General features: G+C 38.7%; 1 protein-coding gene across 1 annotated transcript; it reads right to left on the reverse strand.

The window, feature by feature from the left end:
• Positions 1 to 495: 495 nt before the first annotated feature.
• Positions 496 to 21,696, reverse strand: ABHD17B (abhydrolase domain containing 17B). Its single transcript, XM_030969139.1, has 4 exons — positions 21,506 to 21,696; positions 15,345 to 15,819; positions 4,609 to 4,788; positions 496 to 4,154 (listed from the first exon to the last, which is right to left on the reverse strand). The coding sequence occupies exons 2-4, from the start codon at positions 15,809 to 15,811 to the stop codon at positions 3,935 to 3,937; spliced, it is 867 nt and encodes a 288-aa protein (XP_030824999.1). The 5' UTR covers positions 15,812 to 15,819; positions 21,506 to 21,696; the 3' UTR covers positions 496 to 3,934.
• Positions 21,697 to 21,705: the final 9 nt, after the last annotated feature.

Below are 21,705 nucleotides of genomic sequence, written 5' to 3' on the forward strand. Positions count from 1 at the left end.
TAAATAAACACTCTCCACTTCTGAGCTGGTGTACACACAATGACAGATGTTGAAAGGAACCTTTTGAGAATATCTACTTGTGTGCTCAGAGCAGGCTCAGCTACAGCAGGTTACCTAAAGTTGTGTTCAGCTGAATTCTGACTATGTGTAAAGATGAGAACTACACAGTCAGTCCCAGTGTTCGATCTGCCTCACAAAAAAAATTACAACAAAACCAACCAACCAACCAACCAACCAAACAACAAAACAAAAACAAAAACAAAACCCCACAAACAAACAAACACACCCCCAAAAAAAAAAAACAAAAAAAAACCACCCCAAAAACTCAATTTGCTTTCTAATTTCAGATAACATTTTTTGGTATTTAGTGTGTAATCATAGGCTCTTGCCCTCTCAGAGGGTAGTACAGGGAAATGTTCAGCTCTCTCCACTCCCTCCCTCAGATATTCACACATAATAGTTAATATCCTGCCAAACTTCAAACTTTTTCTTCCCCAGGATGAACAGCCCCAGCTCTCTCAGCATCTCTTCCTATGCTGGATGGTCCAGTCCTTCAGTCATAGCTGTGGCCCTGCACTGGACTTCCTTCAATACATCCCAATCTTCCTCATGCAAAAGCCCAGAGTTAGACTCAGCATTTCACACACATCTGCACTCACAGAGCAGAGAGGAGAGGTAGGATCACTTCCCATGATCTGCTGGCAGGCCTCTGCCTATCAGGCCTGGAATGGTCTCGTTTGCCTTTGGCATAAGGGTGCACTGCTGGTTCATGTGCAGCCTGTTGCAGCAGGGTCCCCAACTCCTTTTCTGCAAAGTTTTCAACCAATCAGCCTCCTATTTACATACTATTTACCTTATTTGTGATGTTAAGGTATTAACAACGCCTACAGAGTAGTGAGAAAATTAGGACCTGTAGGACCTGGCATATTCCATATGAGCAGTACCTTGTTGCCCAATGTCACCCAATTAAAGGAGCCCAAAAATAAACATGCAATATTTTTCCCCAATTAAAAAAATCTTGAAAAGGAAAGTAAGTTTAGAATCAATCAATAAGAGTATCTAACTGAACATACACTAGAATTCTTTGGTGCCAGAAGTGGACAGTAAAGAGAGGGGAGTTTTATGGAGTTGTGAATGTAAAAGCAAAACATGTCCCAAATAGACCCCACCTTTAGAAGGTAATCACATATTTTACATATATGAAGTTGTTTTGAAAGCTGATTTGCCAAGGTTTCCAGAACTGAAAAAGACAGCTTACTGTCAAATACATCTCTTAAAAAAAACAAACCAGGAATGACACCATGAAGCTTACAAAACACTCTTTTCTTTTTCCCTAAAATACAGGCATTGTCTTTTCAATGAATGCTGAATCAACTTTGTTTATCAGGAGACAATTGCATCTGTAACATTAAACAACAGCCCATTGTCAATTTGACCAAAATGATGGTATAAGGACAAGACAATCAGCCTGTCAAATGTTTTCCTCATCGTTGCAACAGCTCAGAGTTGCTTTCTGTCACTAACAAGTTTGCTGCCATAATACAATCTGCACCACAGGCTAAGCTATGCCTAAAACCCATTTAAATTTCTTCACATATACAACTCATCTGTAAAAATACAAGTATAAAACATAAATCAGCACAAAACGGCAATAATTAACCACGCATAAATGGTGCAAGAGACCAGAATCTCCACTCACCAGTGCAATCCAGCACAGCTGCACATACTGAAGTCAAAACACTGTTAGTCAGGCCTTTCGTTCAGCTTCAACAAAATACAGAAACAAAAGGAGCAAAACTACTATGACACCTTTTCTGTCTTTTTCAATTACAGGGTGCCACAATATCCCCTGGCACAATCAGATAGTTCTTGTGGTGACAGTTGATCATTTGCCTGCAAGGGGCAGGCAACCAAACTGCAGCCAATATATATCACTTAACACTGCACTTCTACACTCCTTATTTCTGAATTCCTGAAGGTGAATCTCAAAACAGGCTCCATTCATCACAAAGAAAGCACTTAAACATTTAATGGCAAGGACATCCATTGGAGATAGTGGCTAGTGGCTACCTCCTTACTAAGGTAGTAAGAAAAGGAAATCAAACAACGTATTAAATACGATGTTAATAAAGCTGAGTTACACACCTGTATCCAAAAGCCTTGAACTAGGATGAAAATGCTTAAGTCTAATGTTGCTGTTTCTGAATATACTCTGAATTTCAGAACTCACTGAAACATCCTTGATCAAAAAATCACACAGAAACCTAGTTGCTTGGGAACAAATTTCTTTCTACTCAATTAACTCAACAGAGTGCAAAAGACAATAATTCATTTTAATTTCAAAGAAGGAGATAGTAGAATTCATTACAGAAAAAAAAGTTTACAAGCAGCTTTGCAGCAGAAAGCCCGTGTCCTGAATGGCAAATTGTAGTAAGGTGAGGCATGGGGATAGAAGGGTGATCAGAACAGTAGCTGCTGATCACCCTGATCACAGTAGCTAAGAAATGTACTGGGGATTCAGAACAATGAGTTATTGCTTTTGATGTCAGATTTCCTTGAATAAATGGGAAGTTGCTAAGTATTTTGATACTGCAAGCAACTGCTGCTATTACTTTGAATAAAAAGAAAAAACTGCAAGTTTGTGGAATATTGTTTACTGTTAATCAACACATCTTAACCAAAGTCTTCACAATACTCAAAGCTACATTTAAGTATACAATAGTCTCAATCACAAAAAACAAGCACAACAATTAAACTATGTAAGGCCTTAAAAGCACAGTGTGTATTGTTGGAATATTATTTTGTTCAAAATTAGGCTACATATAATTAAGTTTATTTTTCATAGTTTTATTCACGTAAAATGCATTCAAGGGAAAGGCAACATAAGTTTATTTTATGATGAATTAATAGAAAAATGTCAATATTCTCTTCTTGTCACTCCTCCCACCCCACACAGGCCCAATTAGTAAAATTTCCATACAATACTCAAAACCAATAGGCTTTTACACTAAACATCCAAAATTAGACTGATCAGACAACTGCTAAGTTGCAAACTCTTTATTACAATGTTGGATAAACTTCAAGGTTCTTCTTAATGACATGTTGTGGCTCTAAAAAATCAGTGTTTAAAACTACATGGTTCAAGAAGTCTTCTAGGTCTTAAGTCTGGTTTCAAAGAGGTATTTTGTGGCCTCAGTAGCAATCATGTGAATGATACTTGCATTACCACAATGATAATTTGTGGAATTATTCTGGCAAGATTAGGACTCCTGAGAACATGAGTGGATACATTTTATTATCCTGAAAGCTAAGAGACAATACAAGTACAAAATAACTAAAGGAAAACTAAGCCCAAAAGAAATAAAAAATATGGGAAAAGATATCTATTTTTCCTCCCTCTCCCTGTAACAGGGCATGACTAATTTCCAGTGACTGTTTATTCTCATTACATACATTAGTATTTGCTCAAATTTCATGGCTATTACATTTTTACAGAACAACAGTTTAGAAGTCAGTTTTTTAATTACACCTGTGCAACAGAGTAAGTCACAGTACACTTTGAGATGTTTAAAAAATATTTATAAACTTGGTTTTGATATGCTAAAGCACTTGGCAACACTTTTACAGCATTTGGTTTTATATAATTAAATTTTCTTACAGTACTCCTTGTGATTTTTTTTCTTTATATCTAAGAAGAAAAAACTCACACAAAGAAATACGAACTGCCAGTCTGACTGCATGATCATGTAATTCCAGTTTATAATGCTGACATTAAAACCTTCATTAATTATGTTGACAAATCATTACCTGTAGATTTAATGAAGGCAACCAAGATGATTTGAAAACACAACATTCAGGTTTTAAGTTATATATTTATCAAAGTGTGCAGTTCTGCAGTGAAATGAAAAAAAAACATGTAAATACACAATGAAAGTTACAAGTTCACCAGTTCCTGTGACACAAAATGTTTTAATCTTTCAAGGTACTGTCCATAGAGTTCCACATCATTATGGCCTGCTCCTTCTACCCACAGTGGTTCTACAGGTCTCTGGCAACGCTCAAATAATGCCAGGCCATGTGAAAAGTCAATTACTTCATCTTCAGTTCCATGGATTATTAAGACAGGAGATGTTATTTTAGAAATTTTGTCAATGCTGTAAAGAAAAAGATTATATCTATGAAAACAATAATATAGTTCTGAAATACAACAGAAATTTTCTTCAGTTAAGATTTACTTAGTTTTTCAGTCTTATAGAAACATATTGCAAATGACTTTGTTCACAGTTACCGAGACTAACAATTCACTGGACAGAACTACTTGTTAAAACTAGGGATTTACATGTTATATACAGGAAAATTAATTACTTCTTTACAGATATCCACTAAAATGATTAGAGATACAAAGTGCCTAGAAGGTTTACAAAGTTTTGTAAACTTCTTCAAATCAAGTGCTCCTCTTCAATGTTATTCACTGATTTTTCTCCAATTCTTTTATTAAACTTTTGAAAATAATTTCAGATAATATGCCAGACTACTTCTTTCTCTAGTTGAGAACTTCTGTTATAGAGAAAATGCATGCTGAAAAAAAATAAATATCCTACAACTTACTTTGGGAATGCATCAAAGCAGTAAGTCTTCTTTGTATCAGGAAAAGCTACTCGCATTCCTGAGGTCAGTGGAGAATGAAGAATTACAGCAGCACTTTCATACCTAGCAGCAAGATCCACAGACGGTACCGTTCCTATACTCTGGCCATATATAATCACATTTTCAGGGCGAATTCCATACCTAGAAAATTAGAAATGTTTAAAAAGTGGCATATAAAGTGAAACAGACACAAACTACAGAGCAAGGCAAAAAAAGCATTTCTGAAGACAAAAATTTTCACAAGGCTATCAACTATGAAATAGGAGCTGGTAGAAGAACAAGCAAGTTTGTTCTATGACATTCCTGACTAAAACACACAATTATTTATTTACTCTCTATTTGCAGTAATTTTTTCCCTATGCCTGAATGATATTGGAATAATGATTTAAATTTTTAAATATGGATTTGTGAATGCAGTGTGGCTAGTTAAAGTCTTTACTTTTAACTCCAGTGGACCTACAACAGAAAACTGATTAGAATCTTAATAACTCTTTGGTTATCATCACATGAAGCATAATCAAGCCTGCAAAAATTTGGTCAGCTTTACTCTTCTGCTATCTGATAAAACCTGCAAGCTGGTACATTGTTTATAAATTTAGTGAGACTTAAAGCTTGCACATACTGACAATGAGCAGTATAATGGTATTGATCATTCCACATAACAGCCAAGAAGCTTGTTCTTATCAAACTAATCCACAAGCAAGACAGCCCAGCAGGGAATATAGAACTGAAATCAAAGGCTTTCTCCTAGTAAGATGCAACTAATAGGGGCAAACAAAAGAAACATCTAGTTAACACTCATACAAGTAATTTTGATATATTTTTCAGCATTTGTGTGAATGCAAAAAGCAATTGCTACCCAAGTTACATGGGAAAAGCCTCTGAAGAGAACAATAATGTGGCCAAGAACAGTGCCTGCAAAAAAAGTGAACTGATCCACTGCCCTGTACCCCTAACCAGGTACTCTTAGCACAGGTCAGACTGCAGCAGTGTATCTAAACTTGGGAAAGGAAGTACCTTGAATAGGGAGGGATACCACATTGCACCCAAGAAAACCCCATACACAAAAAACCCCAAAACCAACAACTACCCTTCCCAAAACCCCCCAAAACCCCATTTCACACCAAACAAACAAACTCCTCCCCATCATCTCTAAAAAAAGTCCAAAGCCCCCAAACTAAACCAAAAAACCCAAACCCAAATCATTGTTCTCATGCATTATTAAAAACTTGTTCAATTTTTAAAGTAAGAGCAGCCTAGCCTAACATCACCGTGGAACAGCAGGAGGTAGGTTTGACATTTGCCACTTTAAAAGGAATGAAAATCAAGTGTAGGGAAGTGCACCTGTCACCTTGTCTACAATAAAGGCATGCGTATTTTCTGTAAACATCATATAACAACACACATAGCCACAAAGAAGTTATCCAATTTCTATATTTTGCATATCTCCAGTAAAGTCAGGGGAGCAGAAGTATGAAAGAAATTCACAAGTATCTTATAAACATGGGTAAATAACTGTATGGATAACCAAACACTAAAATCAGTAAAGTCTAAGAGACTAAAGATCAGGAACATTAGGAAAAAAAGTGTTTCATGTGTATCAAGACATTCAATTACCAACCAACAAAACAGCTCCCTCCAAATCCACAAGAACCTCTTAATAAGTCAGAAAAAATTTCTTCTAAGTTGCATTCATATATAATAAACAGTTAATAAAAAATATATATCAAGGGAGATTTCAAGATTGTAGTATTACCTACATGTTACCAGAACTCATTAGGCATGCCATTAACTTGCTAAATTCGGTCTAAACCCACTATTCACATCTATATAAACCCACTATTCACATCTATATTTGTCAATTTAATATTTGTCTGTTTATTTAAATTGAGTTCTGATAAAGTGAAATGTAAAAGGTTTGAAAGTATTAGCAAGAGGTAGACTCTGCCTGACACAGGAATCTTGCTGCCTCACGACTACTAAATCACTATCAGTGTTTCCTAGAAAGAGTTTCTAGTCATAATCAGATCAGATCAAATTAAGACTTCTAAAACTCTGAGTCTGCATCATCAGCCTGGAACTACTAACAGGCCCTTCATATCACAACAGTTCTCAAAGAAAAAGCAATTTCAAGCATTAACAAGATTTTCTGAAAATTCCAACACACATAAATAAAATAAATTAAAGCTTTGAAACAAAAGACAAATCTGAGGTCATCATTATTTCTGCATCTCTTCTGAAACACCTGAGAACATAGCACCTATCCTTTCAAAATTCATCTCTCAATTCACATCACATTTGTCTACTATGAAAGTACAGGACAGCCTTCCCTCCTTCCAACATAATCTGAACAAAACTTGCATTGCATTAATGCGTTGCATCACTAGTATAGCATGCAGTTTGCACAGCACATTATGATAAAACAGTTTTCAAATAATAAACCTTGCCAATTACCACACTTGCGTTTCCTTGAATGTTGACTTTTACAAGATACAGGCCATTACACAGGAATTCAAAGTACAACTTAAAACCTGTATTTCAGAACATATATTCTCCTCTTTCTCATTATCCTTTCCCATATTTTTTGATCAAATTCCTTCAGCCTGAAGATAGATAAATGACAGCTACAAAAAATAAGCCAAGAAAAGTGTTTACAATATCTGGATTAAAGTAATCCTTACTCCATCACAGTCAAATAGATTGCCTCACAGTGCCCACCAGAAAATACATGCTTTGCAATCAGTAAACTAAAGAAGTCAATAACCCAAAGCGGTAGTTCAAAGTACACTTCTGAATATTCTGGCTTGAATAGGATGGAAACCTAAATAATCAACCCCTCCCTCCCAAAGAAAAAACTCCAAGCAGCTTGGAAAACAGATTACATCTGCTCATTCCAGTCTTCCCTTTTCTCTTGAAAAGGTTTAGTGGGCTGATCCTGGTTGGGTGCCAAGCACCCACCAAAGCAGCTCTCTCTCTCATTCTGCTTCACAGCTGGACAGGGGAGAGAAAATTTAATGAAGGGATCATGGGCTGAGGTAAGGACTGGGAGAGATGGTTCATCAAATACCATCTCTGGATGTAGAGATATTAATTGAATTGATTACTAACAAAATCCGAGCAGGATAATGAGATGTAAAACACACCCTAAAAACACCTTTCCCCCACCCTCTCTCCTTCCCAGCTCTACCTCTCCCCCAGCAGCACAGGGACACAGGGAATGGGGGTTATGCTCAGTTCATCCCATGTTGTTTCTCTCGCTGCTCGGGGTGAGGAGTCCTTCCCCAGCTCACCATGGCATCCCCCTCATAGGAGGCGGTTCTCCATGAACTTCTCCGATATGAGTCTGTCCCACAGGCAACAGTCCCCCTCAAACTGCTGCAGGGTGGGTCGCTCTTCCATGGGGTGCAGTCCCTCAAGGACAGGCTGCTCCAGCGTGCGCTCCTCTCTCCACAGGTCTCCTATCAGGCATCCCCCCCTGCTCTGGTGTGGGGCTCCTCTGGTGCCTGGAGCACCTCCTGCCCCTCCTTCCCACTGACCCTGGTGTCTGCAGTGCTGTTCCCATCACATGTTCTCCTTTCACTCTTTTCTGGCTGAAATTACAACTGTGCAAGGATTTATTTTTCCCCTCTTCTTAAATATGCTATCCCAGAGGCACTACCATAATTTCTGATTGGCCCAGCCTTGGCCAGTGGCACAGCCATCTTTGGGGCTGACAGAGATTGGCTCTCCCAGAAATGGAGGAAGCCTCTGGCAGCTTCTCAGAGAAGGCACCCCTGTAGGCCCCTGCTACCAAAGCTTGGCCATGCAAGCCCAATGTAATAGGCTTCAGAAATATTTAGAAAAAAGAAAGAGACCAGCTGTCCCTCTGTTGCTATCTCTCAAAAGTACCACTTCAAAATCTACAACAGAAAAAATATTGAAAAGGTAACTGTTTCTAAGTTTCCTACTCATAAAATTTACTTCTTTTGACAGACTCATAGTCTGTTAAACTCCAAGAAGTTTTGTGTCAAATTATCAGATGACCATCTCTGGTCTCCCAAAGGAGGAGTGTCAGATCAAGAGAAAAAGTCGCAGTAACATTGTTCTCTTAACCAGTGCCTTATAAGTACAGGCCATCCTGAGGAAGAGGAACATGACACTTACAGAGACATATGCTTCAACTGGTTCCTCTGGTTACAAGAGGTCAAAGACATGCTGTAAAGACTGTTGCTATCTTTGAAAGCTCATTATGTTGATAATAGGACTAATGTAAACACTGTTGTCGACTCCAGTAATCTTAGATAACCTGTGTCAGCATAGACGGACCATCAATGTGCGGGTGAAGGTAATGAAGGGTGTTTTTAGGTTTGGGGATTTTTTTTTAAAGCCATAATCACCAAAAAGGACCTTGGAAGAAAACCTTAAAAGTAGCTATACATGTACCAGTGTGCTGGTTTTGCAGAGAAAGCACTATTCTTCATGGACAAGGTATTCTGGGCAGAACCTGGTACAAAACTTGATAGATATTTTCTGCAGTTTGAAGGCTGGCTGCAACATCTTTCTCTTTCCCAGGGCAACTGAGATTTCAATTCCTTTCAATACCCAATTCATCCTTTATGTTCACATACTTAAAGGTTACCTGCCTGGAAAGCAGAAGGAATCTAAAGAGGGGATTAGATTCAGACACAGAACCTGTAAGCTTCCTGACATCCTCACAGAGTGTCTGAGCACTCACTAATTTCTGCCTCATTGCCACACTAAAGGCACAGGTTAACGTCACTACAAAGCTAAGCTATAGCTGAACAGAAAAAACCACTTTCGTATTTGCAGCTTCAGCAATGCATTCCCCCTCATTAGGCTTTAACAGTTAATGAAAGGAACTGAATAAACCTTGTCTGGGAGTAGTGGAGCAATTGCTTTAGCGCTCCTTTGTGCTGCCTGTGTTCAGGGACAGGCAGGAAACAGCATGCCACTGTTGGGTGAGGAAGGAGCAAGCCAATAAGGAGTTGTAGCTGTGCCAGACTGTTCCAGTGCCTGGAACCAGGGCCCAAGATAACACTAATGAGGCCAGTATTCTTTCCTGTGGCCCTATATATGCTGACCAGATGTAGATGGTCTCCTGTAAAAGAGGTAATCCTAAATACTCCTGATCTGATCTTTTCAGCTTCTGGTAGGCGAAGAACTGCTAAACAATAATGAAATATTCTTTTTTCCCCTTGGTGATGAACTTCATGTGATTTAGCAGAAACTCTTTTCACCATTTCTTTGATATTTCTGTCTTTGTAGCAAGACCTTTCCTGCACTTAACTAAACACTTCTCTTACTGGTGGTCCACCTTTTCTCTGCCCCTCCATTCTCTTTTTCTCTTCATGGAATCATAGAGCAGTTTAGGTTGGAATGTAATATAGTCCACACCCTTGCCATAGGGAGGTAATATTTCACTGAATCAAGTTGCTCAAAGCACTGTCTGACCCCTAAACACTTTAATTGGATGTACATCACTTACATTGGATATTAACCTTATTTTATATTTTCACTCGGTATTTACCATATTACCATGATATGCAATAAGAAAACTACAAAATGCATGTCTGGCTGTGACAATGTAGGTAGAGGTTTTTTGTTTCTTTGGGTTTTTTCCTTTGTTTTTGGTTTTTAACTTCAGTTACCTTTAAGAAACAAATACCAGCAGAAATTACCATGCTACAGTGTCAGGCTCTTAAAAAATACCCGCCATTTTGATCTGGATATACATAAGGGAGACAAAGTAATTTATATTTACTTCTGAACTACTGCTCTTAATCTAGAAGACTTGATTGCTTTACAATAATGAAATAAAGTATTGACAAGATCAAGCTTAGAAGAGTACATTTTCCATAGCACCTCTTTAGGCTTACACTACATGCTGTAGAGAGGCTTCAGTTTGCAAAGCTATTGCAACACATACATTTAGAAACCTGACACAGTACCTGGGGCACATGAACAAGGGGGAACATACTGAGGGAATTTTCAGTGCACATTCAGAATCTTCTGTCATCATGGACATAACACATGAAATTACAGCTGCAAGTTGCAGAACATGAAGGGCATGAACCTCATCCACACCTGTAACTCTCAACATTTTAGGCCATGAATAAAATTAAGGAGCATACAGCTCTGCCTCAAATGATGTAGGCATCCCCCTGCATACAATATTTTACAAAGCGTCCACATTATACCAACAAACTGCACCTTCTCTGCCTCTCTCACAGTTTCGCCTTTCTAAATTTTAAAATGCTACCAGTACACTTGTTCTATTGTCAAGATTTCTCTTCCACAATAATTGAGCTACTTTTCCCTATCAATTTAAAGAAAACCTCAATTTCCCTCCAAATGTACAAACCTAGAGTACATCAACTTCTAGCTGAACTCCCCCCCTTCTACTTCTGAATGAAAAAAACCAAAAACAGTAGTATGTGAATCGTGAAATGAACACTTTTGGTCAACATCTGAAGACACAGTATTATTCCTATACCTGGCTGTTCAATTTATGGACATTCTGTCCACTTTGACACATTGTCTGATGGTGAGATTTACCCTTCAATTTTTCAATTATTATGCAGTCCATGATAAGTAACAATGAAAGGGCTATTTTGCTTCTTACAAGTAAATCTGGTCATGAGGCAACTCTGGCACATCTTCAGAGATTTCTGAATGAGTGCCACTTGCCCTGCATTTGCCTGGGGCTGGTTAAACCTTTCCACCCTTGCTAGGGTGTCATCAAAGGCCTTCAGAGACCAGAACGGCAGAAAATAGGCGTATCCCAAAATGACTCCTGGCATTTCAACACTTGTTAGTTATGACAGCTGGAAAAAGAATGTCCTTACTTGCAGCTTTTATACAGTCCCATGCACATGAATATGCAACAATGTACAACTTTTCCAAAATTGATGAAGGCAGTGAATCACACCACCTTCTTTCATGGCCATCATCGACTGCTTCCTATTAACATCTTCAAAGGAGGTAAAGAATATGGACACAACTCAGCATCTACATCTGCTGTTTACCTGTTCTGATAGGATGCCAAACTAGTTTTATGTATTCATTTCATGAATATTAATATTCACAGCAAAATCTCATCATCACCCTCTGTATGAGTTCCAGACTATTTCACTCCAGGTGTCCAGTCCCCACTGGACAGCTGTGCTGATTTACAGGAGAGTATGTGGATTGTCTTCCCAAGGCACAAAACTTAAGATTTGTATCTTAAGTTTTATCACTAGTATCTTAAATAAAGACTAGCAAGTCTTTACCACAAGTGGTTTTGTTGGCTGTAGAATTAAGTCTGTATCAGCATTTCAATTACCCCAGAAACACCTTTTAATGTTGAATTCTATGATTTCATATTTCACAACAGGGAGTGCAGGGAGCTATGGCTGTGATCAATCTCTGAAGGTAACTTCTCCATTCTTTTCTTCATCACATCACAAACTGGGAGGCAGAGTTTAAAACTTTCTGATCCTTTCTTATCTCATCAACAAGAATTTCCAAGGAGTTACAGCTATACTCACATTTATCCTGCAAACAAACCATTGAATTACTTTGTTTTTGCAGAATTAGTTAGAAATGTTAAAGAGTGTACCAATGTGAAACTGACAGGACAAGCTATGTTATGGAAGTGAATCAAGGCTGCAGCAAATGCTCAAAGGCTCTGCTCTGGTCCAGATATACATTCAGTATTTTAACACAGCTGAGCACTGTCTTAGGGCTCAAGAGAATGCCATAGCTGGATAACCAAACTGTGAGCTGGTATATCCAGAGTCAAGTGCTGAACTTCCCCCTGACACATCCAGCATTCAGATACAAGGATGAGACCAGGTCAGCCAATTGGAAAGCTGTTCTAAGTACTACAGGTATAACTGGTAATACCAACCTCTTTTTCAGCAGTAGACCAAATTCTGTTCACGCGTGTGAAATTCACAAGTGAGCAGACCAATGCAAGCTTTGTACACTCTACCGAATTACCTAATTGCTACAGGAGGTGAAATAATAATTAAAAAAAAAAAGCAGACAAAAAAAGGGACCAAGGTGAGGTCATTCTTGAACATAAGAATATCTTATAAGATATTTTAGAGGTGTCCCCAACAACGTCTGCTGACGAATGAGCACACTTATATGGGACATTACAATCAGAGAATAGTTTGGGTAAGGGACTTTTAAATACCCTGTAATTCTATCTTCCCTGCCATGGGCAGGGCTACTTTCCACTAGGCCAATCTGATGAAAGTTCCATTCAACCTGGCCTTGAACACTTCCTGGGATGGGGAAGTTGACCACAGTTTCTCTGGACAACTGGTTCTTCTCGTGGCAACTTCTCTGGCAACTTGTTCCTGTGCTTTATCATCCTCACAGAAAAGAATTTATTTCCTATATCTAATCTCAATCTACCCTCTTTCAGTTTAAAGCCATTAGCCTGTGTCCTATCAATTATGAACAATCTTATTTGTTTAGAGAAAATACACTTCATTGCTTAAGAATAGTGGTGAGAATTCAAATTGCAATTACATTTCCTTGCAGATTTTATATTCAGACATTCATTAAGAGGAAGAAGAAATAACAATTACAAATTAGTTTATAAAACAGAGCCTGTAAACTGACATAAAGTATTATGTTTCACCATCTAGCTCTCTTCCATTTTCTGTTACATTTAAATAGTTCAGACTGTCTTCCAAATTGTTCACAAACCACATTATGTTTTTGGTAAATGTCACCGGTTACTTCACTGAGTAGCTAATCACCTACCAGCTACAAACCATAGTCAACAGTGCACCTGTTGCAGCTTTCGGCTTATGGAACAGCCATATCTCAACCTTCCACTGTAATAAAAATAAATACCAAAAGCTAATCTAACAACCTAGTTTTCATGTTTCTGAATAGATGAAGCTGAAAACCTGTCTCCAGTGGTTGAGTGAGGTTTATGATAATAAGCTTTTCCCCTATTTAATACATGGATAACATATGCTTCTTTGAAAAGAAGTATCATACTATTGTTGTAATGTAAAAAGAGCACAAGACTAAATGTGTATTTAAAGTAATGAAAAGGGGTAATCTGCTCATTAATACTACATTGATGAAGTTCTCAACTCACTGTGACAATTACCAGGATCCAGGATTTAAAGCCCACATGCCCTTACACTAAGTCATATCCCTGATACTATAATTATTAAACAGGATGCTCAAGTTGCAATGTTGAGCCATAACAACACACTTCAGGTTTTTATACCTTTTTGATATAAAGTACACAGTGTGCTGGGATTTTCTGGTGGGCAGTTATTCTTATGATAGAATACTATTTTTAAAATAGTATTTATAGTCTGGGTATTTGTAACCATGAGAAGACTATTGAGCTAAATGGAAAAAATTACGTGAAAATTGCTCTCAAATTAGACAAGCTGCACTTATTTGGTGTGGGATTCTGTAGGATTCTCACTTATATCAGTGAATGCATTCGCAGTCTTTCATCTTGCTCTTTTATGTCCCACAAAACCAGAGGCTTAGAACACAGAAATTGCTGAAATAACATCTTTCCATTTGTATTTTTTTCTTGTCCATTTGTATTCTGCTTGAGTTAACACCACTGCTCCAAATTCCTCTTTTTTTGTTCCCACCATAAGGTATTTCCACAGATCTGTTACAAACTCTCCCACACATTATGTTTTGTGAAGCTAGCTTTCTATATAAAGCAAAAAGATGTTTTCTCTCTTTGCAAATGCTGTAGCTGCTAGTCAGAATTCTGAAACAAAAGGTGATCTCAACACCATACAGAAGTAAGAGTCTCACCAAGTTCTCTTGTACCAGCTTTTACTCTGCCCCTCCCTACAAAAAAAGTAGGTGATGGAAATTATCTGAAGAAACAACCTGCATCTTCTCACATCCACATCACAACAGTGGGTTAATTACTGGGGTATCAATTATTATAGACTTTTCCCAATTTTTTAATTTTTGCAGCTGAGAAGATTCCAAACTATGACAATAAGGAAGTGTTTTGCGGAGAAAGAGAGAAAACTCTACAACTTTGCGAAATTTGTAAAGCTGGTATATTTATTGCAGCGCTGGACACATGCGGAGATTGCTCTCCTTAAAAGGTATGAGTACCTCTGGGAACTCTAGAGCTCTTTTTATTTTTTTCTCAAATACATATGCATACAATTTCACAATAAGTTCATACATATTTATTTTTACGAATACACGTGACATTAGCTGCTAGTTCTTCTTTATCAGAAAGAATTCTTAGGTCAAGCTGACCTGCTCTTGCAGCAGTTCTGTCTCTCTTTATCTGTCTCCTTCTGTCTCTTCCTTTATCTCTGACTTTCATTGACGCAGTTTTCTTTTTAGCTTAGGCTTTGCAGGCAGGCTACACAGAATTAAAGATGTACATTTCACCTAAATCAAAATGGATTTTTACTCTGGGGGGTTTTTACTCTGTTTCAGAAGATACTCTAATTGTTCAAGACTAAACCACAGCTTATTAAATTTAATTTCAATTTTCCAGTACGTAAGTAATATATACTGATCCTGCTTAATACTGACAATGCCTTCAACATCAGGCATCACCAGTCAGCTTGGATATGAATCCATTAATTCTAAATCACAGCATTGCTGTTTTAACTACCAATGCACGTGAAATAAAACCATTTGACAAGAATGCTGTAAAAGAAAAATGGCAACCAATGTCTTACCTCGTTCTAAGAGCCACCCAAGCAGCATCAATGTCAGCATATAGATTCTTTTCTGTAGGTTTCCCAGAACTTGCACCATATCCAGAATAATCATAGGAGAATATGTTGCAATTAATCCGTGAACCCAGTCCTATGTAAAAGCTGCTCATCTGACCCAGGTCAACAGCATTTCCATGTGAGAAGAGCAAAGTGTACTTGGCATTAGGTGAGCAACGCACGAACATACAGGCAATCCTGTTGCCTTTACATGTTCTAGTCATGAAGCACTCAATGGCATCTTTTTCTCTAGAAGAATATTGCCAGTCTGCTCGCTCTGAGAGATGTAAAGTCCAGCGACTGCCACTCTCATCACACATCAGTGTGTATGTGGGATCAGGAGGTAAGAATGCCAGCTTAGAGGCAATTTTCCCTGGGCATGGTGGACAACAGAACAGGCAACACAGTTCACTAAACGAAAGATTATTCATCTTCTAGTCTGAAATGGGAAGAGAGAATAGTATCAGTTTCCAGGTACAATCTGATATTAAAAAAATCCAATTCACAAAAAAAAAGTGAACACAATATCTCTAGGAAATAATGCATAACTTCTGAACATTTAACAAAACAAATACTTAAAGACATATATGTATATTTCAATATAATATTCAATTTTATATTATTAGTTACTTCACAATGAGTGCATTAGTAAAGGGGAGTGATAACTCCAAAGCCCTGCCAGATATCAAAAGTAAAACATGATTACCCAGAGAAGGAACAAGTATGAGTTTTCAACTTTCTTTGGAGGAAATGAAGTTCCTCATCTTAAGACATTAAGAAAAATGTTCTTCCCATTGACAAACACATATGTGATAAAGAACAATTAAAGTACGTTGCAGAGTTGCAGCATACTAAGGTTTTGCAGATTTCTGCAGCTAAAAGTCACTACAGCATCTCCTAAATACAAAGAAAGTATATTGTAATCATGGGGTATGGGCTCCTGCAAGCACTATCAGAAGTATGAAGGGTGCATGACGGTCAAAACGTAGAAGACAAAATAAGATGATGCTTCTGGATTAGCAAACACTCTAGAGCTTTGGTACACAAAAATGTAGCCATAAACTTATCTTCACTCCTCATACTTGCTGACATATTTTGAAAACCTTCAAAGAAGTTCTTAGCTGTATTGCCCATAGGAATTGGGATTGAATAAATGACACAATTGGTTTTTTTTTCCATGCTTCAAAAAACACCTCCCTAACTAAATGCTCTATCACAGATATTTGTTAAGGTAACATAATCTATAGCACCAATTCAAAGCATTGGTTTTAATAGTGGTGGGGGGAAATAAACACACCTACACCTAAAGCAAGATAGGTAAAGATACAGTTGTCCTTAAAATAGACATTGTGTTCACTTAATTTAGAGCAGTGAGAATGGAGTGGGGGGAAATCTTTTGTTGCGGCAATACTTTTTCTCAGAGATAGAAAGAGCAATTAAATTTGACAAGTATCATGCTGGAAATCAGCACACCAAAGATAAGCATTTACTCTACTTTCCTTGTGCTAAGGCATCTGACATTTCATCTTAACTTAAACAACTTTTTCACACCAAATCTACCTACAAGTCTCAAGTTTATCTCCTGACAGTTCCCTGTGAACATAAACACAGTTTCACATACTGACTTTGACTCAAGCTTTCAGTTGTCTACAGTTCCATGCTGTTCCAGAAGTATTCGGGTCATCCAACACTAAAATCTTCCTGCTAACTATGACACCTAACAATATTTATATATCTATTTCAAATTTTGTCCTTAAATTTGTACAGAAGCATAGCTTTCATATGTAAATTTCTTTTTAAAGAAGTTTCAAGGACAGTGCTGCAAAAACACTTTAACATGTATCATAGAACAACTATCTGTATTTTTGGATGCATGAATGGTCTCTTCCTGGTGGTACAGTACGAAAACATACTGCAAACATGTTACATGGAGCATACCTTTAGAGCAGCAAAACCAGGCACAGTGAGACAGTCTGACAAACACACAAGCATTCGTGGAATACCACAAAAAAAGAGACTGCCACAGTTAAGGTTTTTCACCCCAGGTCTCCAGTTTTCTTCAAAACAGAGGAAAACCACAGAGGTTTAGACATGGGAGATCAACACTTCCAATTTAGAGGACATGGCAGGAAGTACTGACCAGCTCCCTTAAGAAGGTAGATAGGCTCTTAAAGAAGATCCTGGATAAAGGACCATATTCCTGACAGCTGAAGTAACAATAATATTGTATTTCAGCACAAATAGTCACTCAAATATGGAATAACTCACCTCTGTCAGATGAGATTATGTGAACATTAAGTTTCAGTTATACCCACAAGTCAGGATAAGTGGATGGAGTCTATGGAGGAAGTCAAACTATTAGCAAAAGGTTTAGATTGTCCTATGCAAAGTAAAAATCCTATTGTTTTGGGGGGTGGTGGTGGTGTGTATTTGTACCTTCTTCACTTCTTTTGCAATTATGAGCACCAAAGAAGCAACTTCTTTCACCTCTACTTAATGAGTTCATCTTCACAGTCCAGCCTCAACATGCTTTTTTTCCAAGTACTTATAACACAATACTCAAAATCATTTCTATTTCTGTCAGAAACTATTAAATGGATCAATTCTGAGTGAGTTTTCCCACCCTTACAGAAATGCTGAAGGTAAAGTTAGATATTATACTTTATTCTAAAGGGATGATTATTATTTTTTGTGAAAAATTTAAAAGAATTTATACCTCCAAAAGTGAGATACAAATAGTTTGTTTTCGCCAGGAACAGCAGACTGCACTCTTACCAGCATACAACGAGAACTACAGAATTTCTTATTTCTTCCAAATCCACTTGTCAGAAAGAATTAGAACAGGAGTTTACATTATTTGAAAGTATAAGCAGCCCAGCAACACTACAAATATGATCTCACTCATAAAATATTTGCTATTTACCCAAGTAATTTCAGAAGACTGGAACCTGGTCTGCAGGATTCACACATAGGGCAGTACAGCAGTAAACCATAGTGAATTAGCTGATGTGGTGGTACTGTCCCCCAAGATAGATTAAATGTGCTAAAAATGGGTTGTCACCAGATATGGCAAATGACATGCTGAAGACAGCAGATGAAGTATTATTCCTCCCCTGTGCTAGACTAATGCAGGCTTTATGTATTGATCTTTTAATCCAATGGAAAATATGCCTACTGAAACAAAAGATTCTGATTCATTCTCCAACTAAATCACGGCTAATAACAACTCTCTTCTTTAAAACAAACACATGCTACTTTCTTCACTCAGAAGACCCAAGACAACCAGCAGGTCACTAACTGAGCCAATTTGATACAAAACAACTTCCACACGAGAATATCTCCAACTAAATACAAACAATGTTTCTATTATACTGGAACTGGTTTGTCTTCCACTGTGATGGATTGTATTCACATGAGAGTGTGAATAAGCTGTATGCATGCTTTATCTGGATTCTTAGTGAAGCTGAGGCAAAACCAACTCTGACTAGATTACTTTAAGCATATGGTTCCACAAGTACAGATGAGTTACTTTAATGGGACTCATTTGACTAAGATATGCTGCGAATACCTAAGGTATAGTCTGACACCTTCTAAGCATGTATGATGTAAATCTCTGTGCTCATTACAGCATAATCAGATTCTGAGAGCAACACATCCCAACAACATAACTATCTCACCTTCTACTTGACATTTCAGTAGTAACAAAAGTGCCAGTGCCGTTCTGCAAACACAGTTCCTACAGCTGGTAAAATAGACTAACAACAAAATGAATATGATAAAGAAATATACACCCCCTTTAAAATTATACTGCACTTTTCATAGTAAATAAGTATGAAAATTCTGTAGAAGAAACTGCAAAAACCTTTTCTATTGCAGCAATAGAGGCTAAGAAATAAAACAGACCCAAGCTATACTACTTATCCCTTCTGAGATAGCTTTTAAAAGGAAAGCAAGAGCATTTTATCAATTTTATCTCTTTAACTCTCTTATGAATAAAGACTTAACATACAAAATTACAAATGTAAAATTGCCCACAGGCAGTGATTTCAATTCATTCTGTGGCAATTAGCCTTTTCATAAAGGCTGACAGAAGTGGGAAAATGTCTATTTAATCTTAGAGAACATCTCAAGTATTTATCTTGTGCTTCCTAGGATAACACAAATATTTTTTCACATGAGTATTTATTCCTGTCCTCCTATCTCTCTGTACATAATAACAAGACAGTGGAACCTATTATTCACATCTTTGAATACTTCACTATGTATTAGTCTCAAAACCATCCCAACCTTGCAAACACTTATCTAGAAATCTTGTATTTACATTAAACAGAAATTATTCTAATTGTTTATTTAAATTAAATTGCCTATTTCATGGGAACTATTCACAAGAACAAAGTCAAACTCATAAATATAGCTGCTGGTTTGGAACTTTAAGTGTTGTTCAAACCATAACGGGCAAGATATTAAAACTGTTGGGGTTTTTTTTATTTGTTTGTTTTGGTTGGTGGTTTTGTTTTGTTTTTTTTTTTTTTTTATTTGTGTGTATTTTGGTTGTGGGTTTGTTGTTTGATTAGGGTTTTTTTTCATCTTTATTGTTCATTATCTACTCCTGAAACAAGAAATTCTAAAGCATTTTTCCTCACACTTTCATTGAGCACAATGCAGTAAGAACCTGAGTCCAAGCCGCTACTGAAGTACCGATACTTATTTCAACACCTGTATAATATTAAAAATGGAACAGAATGATATGAACATCCTTTAACTAGTCCAACAGTTAAAGCAACAAAATGTTCAGAGAAAAAAAACATTAGTGTCTGATTCAGTACCACATAAAAAGATTAAGAGAATATTAAGAAAGAATATGCAGTAAGTCCAGAAAACAACACAAAGGAAGTATATTCAATTATGAAAAGGCTATATTAAGAAATACTGTGAAGTAAGTGTTTAACATAGTTTTCAATGGACAAAGTTGGCTACATGAAAACAGAGAAGCCTGATCAAACCAAAACTTTACTTTGGTTAATTTGATTCTAAACAAATAAACACTCCTTCTAGTCTTACAAATTCTATCTATTTTAACTCATATCATTTATTTATCCTCTGCTGGTTACTTTGTGTATATCAAAACCTAAGGGCACAGTTGAAAAAAGAAAGGGAATACAGGAAACATTAACTGAAAAATCCAGACATTCTTTATCAACCGAAGAACAAACGAAACTTCTAAAGGCTCCAGATAGACAACTGCGGGATTAAGCCGATTACATAATGCCTTGCATGCTCTAAGCAAGCCTCTGCCCCCGGAGCTGCCCTGCTGAAGGCACCCGACGGCTGCTGGCGCTGAAGCCCCGGCCCGGTGTGCCGGGCGCAGGCCGGCCGGCCGCCAGCACCGAGCTCCGCCCTCAACGCCGCTCTGCGCCCAGGTACTTCTACTCTGATTTCCGCAGCCATGAACTTTCCTACTTAATGACCGACCAAACACTTTACATTTTTATATTAATAATACCGGAGAGCAGTGTTGAGGCCAGCGTCACTCCCACCATCTACAGGAGAAGCTGAAGGAATAAATTTAACCAGGCTGGCGGGAGCTAAATTAACTCCTCAGGTGTCCGCATCTGAAAAGGGCTTCGCCGAAGTCCTCAGCAGTGACTCAAAGGCACTGTTCGGACCCCGAAAAGCCAGACTTTAACACGCGTGTCACAAGCCAGTGCGCCCGTTTCCAACAAAGGAGTCCAGGGCAAGACCACGGAGACGGGAGCATCGGACAGATAGCCCACAGCACCTGGGCACCCCGAGGCAGGCTTAACCTCCGGAGACCCCCGAGCCCAGCGACACAGGGACGCGGGCAGGAGGCTGGTGGGGTCGGCAGCTCCCCCGCCCGGTTCGTGCCGCAGACCGAAGCCGCGCCGCCCGCCTCTCTGAGGAAACGCCGGCGGCTGCCGTGGGCCCTTCCGCTCGCCCCAGGGGCCGCCACACGCCTGCGCCAGGCGGCGCGGACGGGCCGCGGGTCCGAGCGGGGCAAGAGACAGGGACGGAGCCGCGAGGGGGAAACAACTCGCCCACACGCCGCGGTAGCTGGTCACCCGCACACCGTCCATCCCCGCAACGCCGGGGGAGGACAGCCCTACCTGCACCTGGCGCTCCGCTCGGCGGCCCCGTGCTCTCCCGACTGCCGGGTCGGCGGGCCGTGGGGACGCCGGCTGTGCTGAGTAACGGCGTGGCGGGAGGCGGCCGTCAGGGCCCCGGCCCCGGCCGGAGAACGCGCGGCCCTGGCAGCGCTGAGCCCGCCCCGCGCAGCCTCCGGAGCGGCGCCAGCCTCGCCTCGCCC

Source organism: Camarhynchus parvulus, chromosome Z, assembly GCF_901933205.1.
Source record: "Camarhynchus parvulus chromosome Z, STF_HiC, whole genome shotgun sequence".
NCBI classification, from domain to species: domain Eukaryota; kingdom Metazoa; phylum Chordata; class Aves; order Passeriformes; family Thraupidae; genus Camarhynchus; species Camarhynchus parvulus.

What these genes read in the sequence shown, in the direction of transcription:
- ABHD17B (XM_030969139.1), bottom strand. Translation starts at nt 15,811, where the DNA reads ATGAATAATCTTTCGTTTAGTGAACTGTGTTGCCTGTTCTGTTGTCCA. An exon ending in TGGGTGGCTCTTAGAACGAG is followed by an intron (nt 4,789 to 15,344) that starts GTAAGACATTGG and finishes CTAATTTTCTAG; the next exon opens with GTATGGAATTCGCCCTGAAA. An exon ending in TGCTTTGATGCATTCCCAAA is followed by an intron (nt 4,155 to 4,608) that starts GTAAGTTGTAGG and finishes TTTTCTTTACAG; the next exon opens with CATTGACAAAATTTCTAAAA.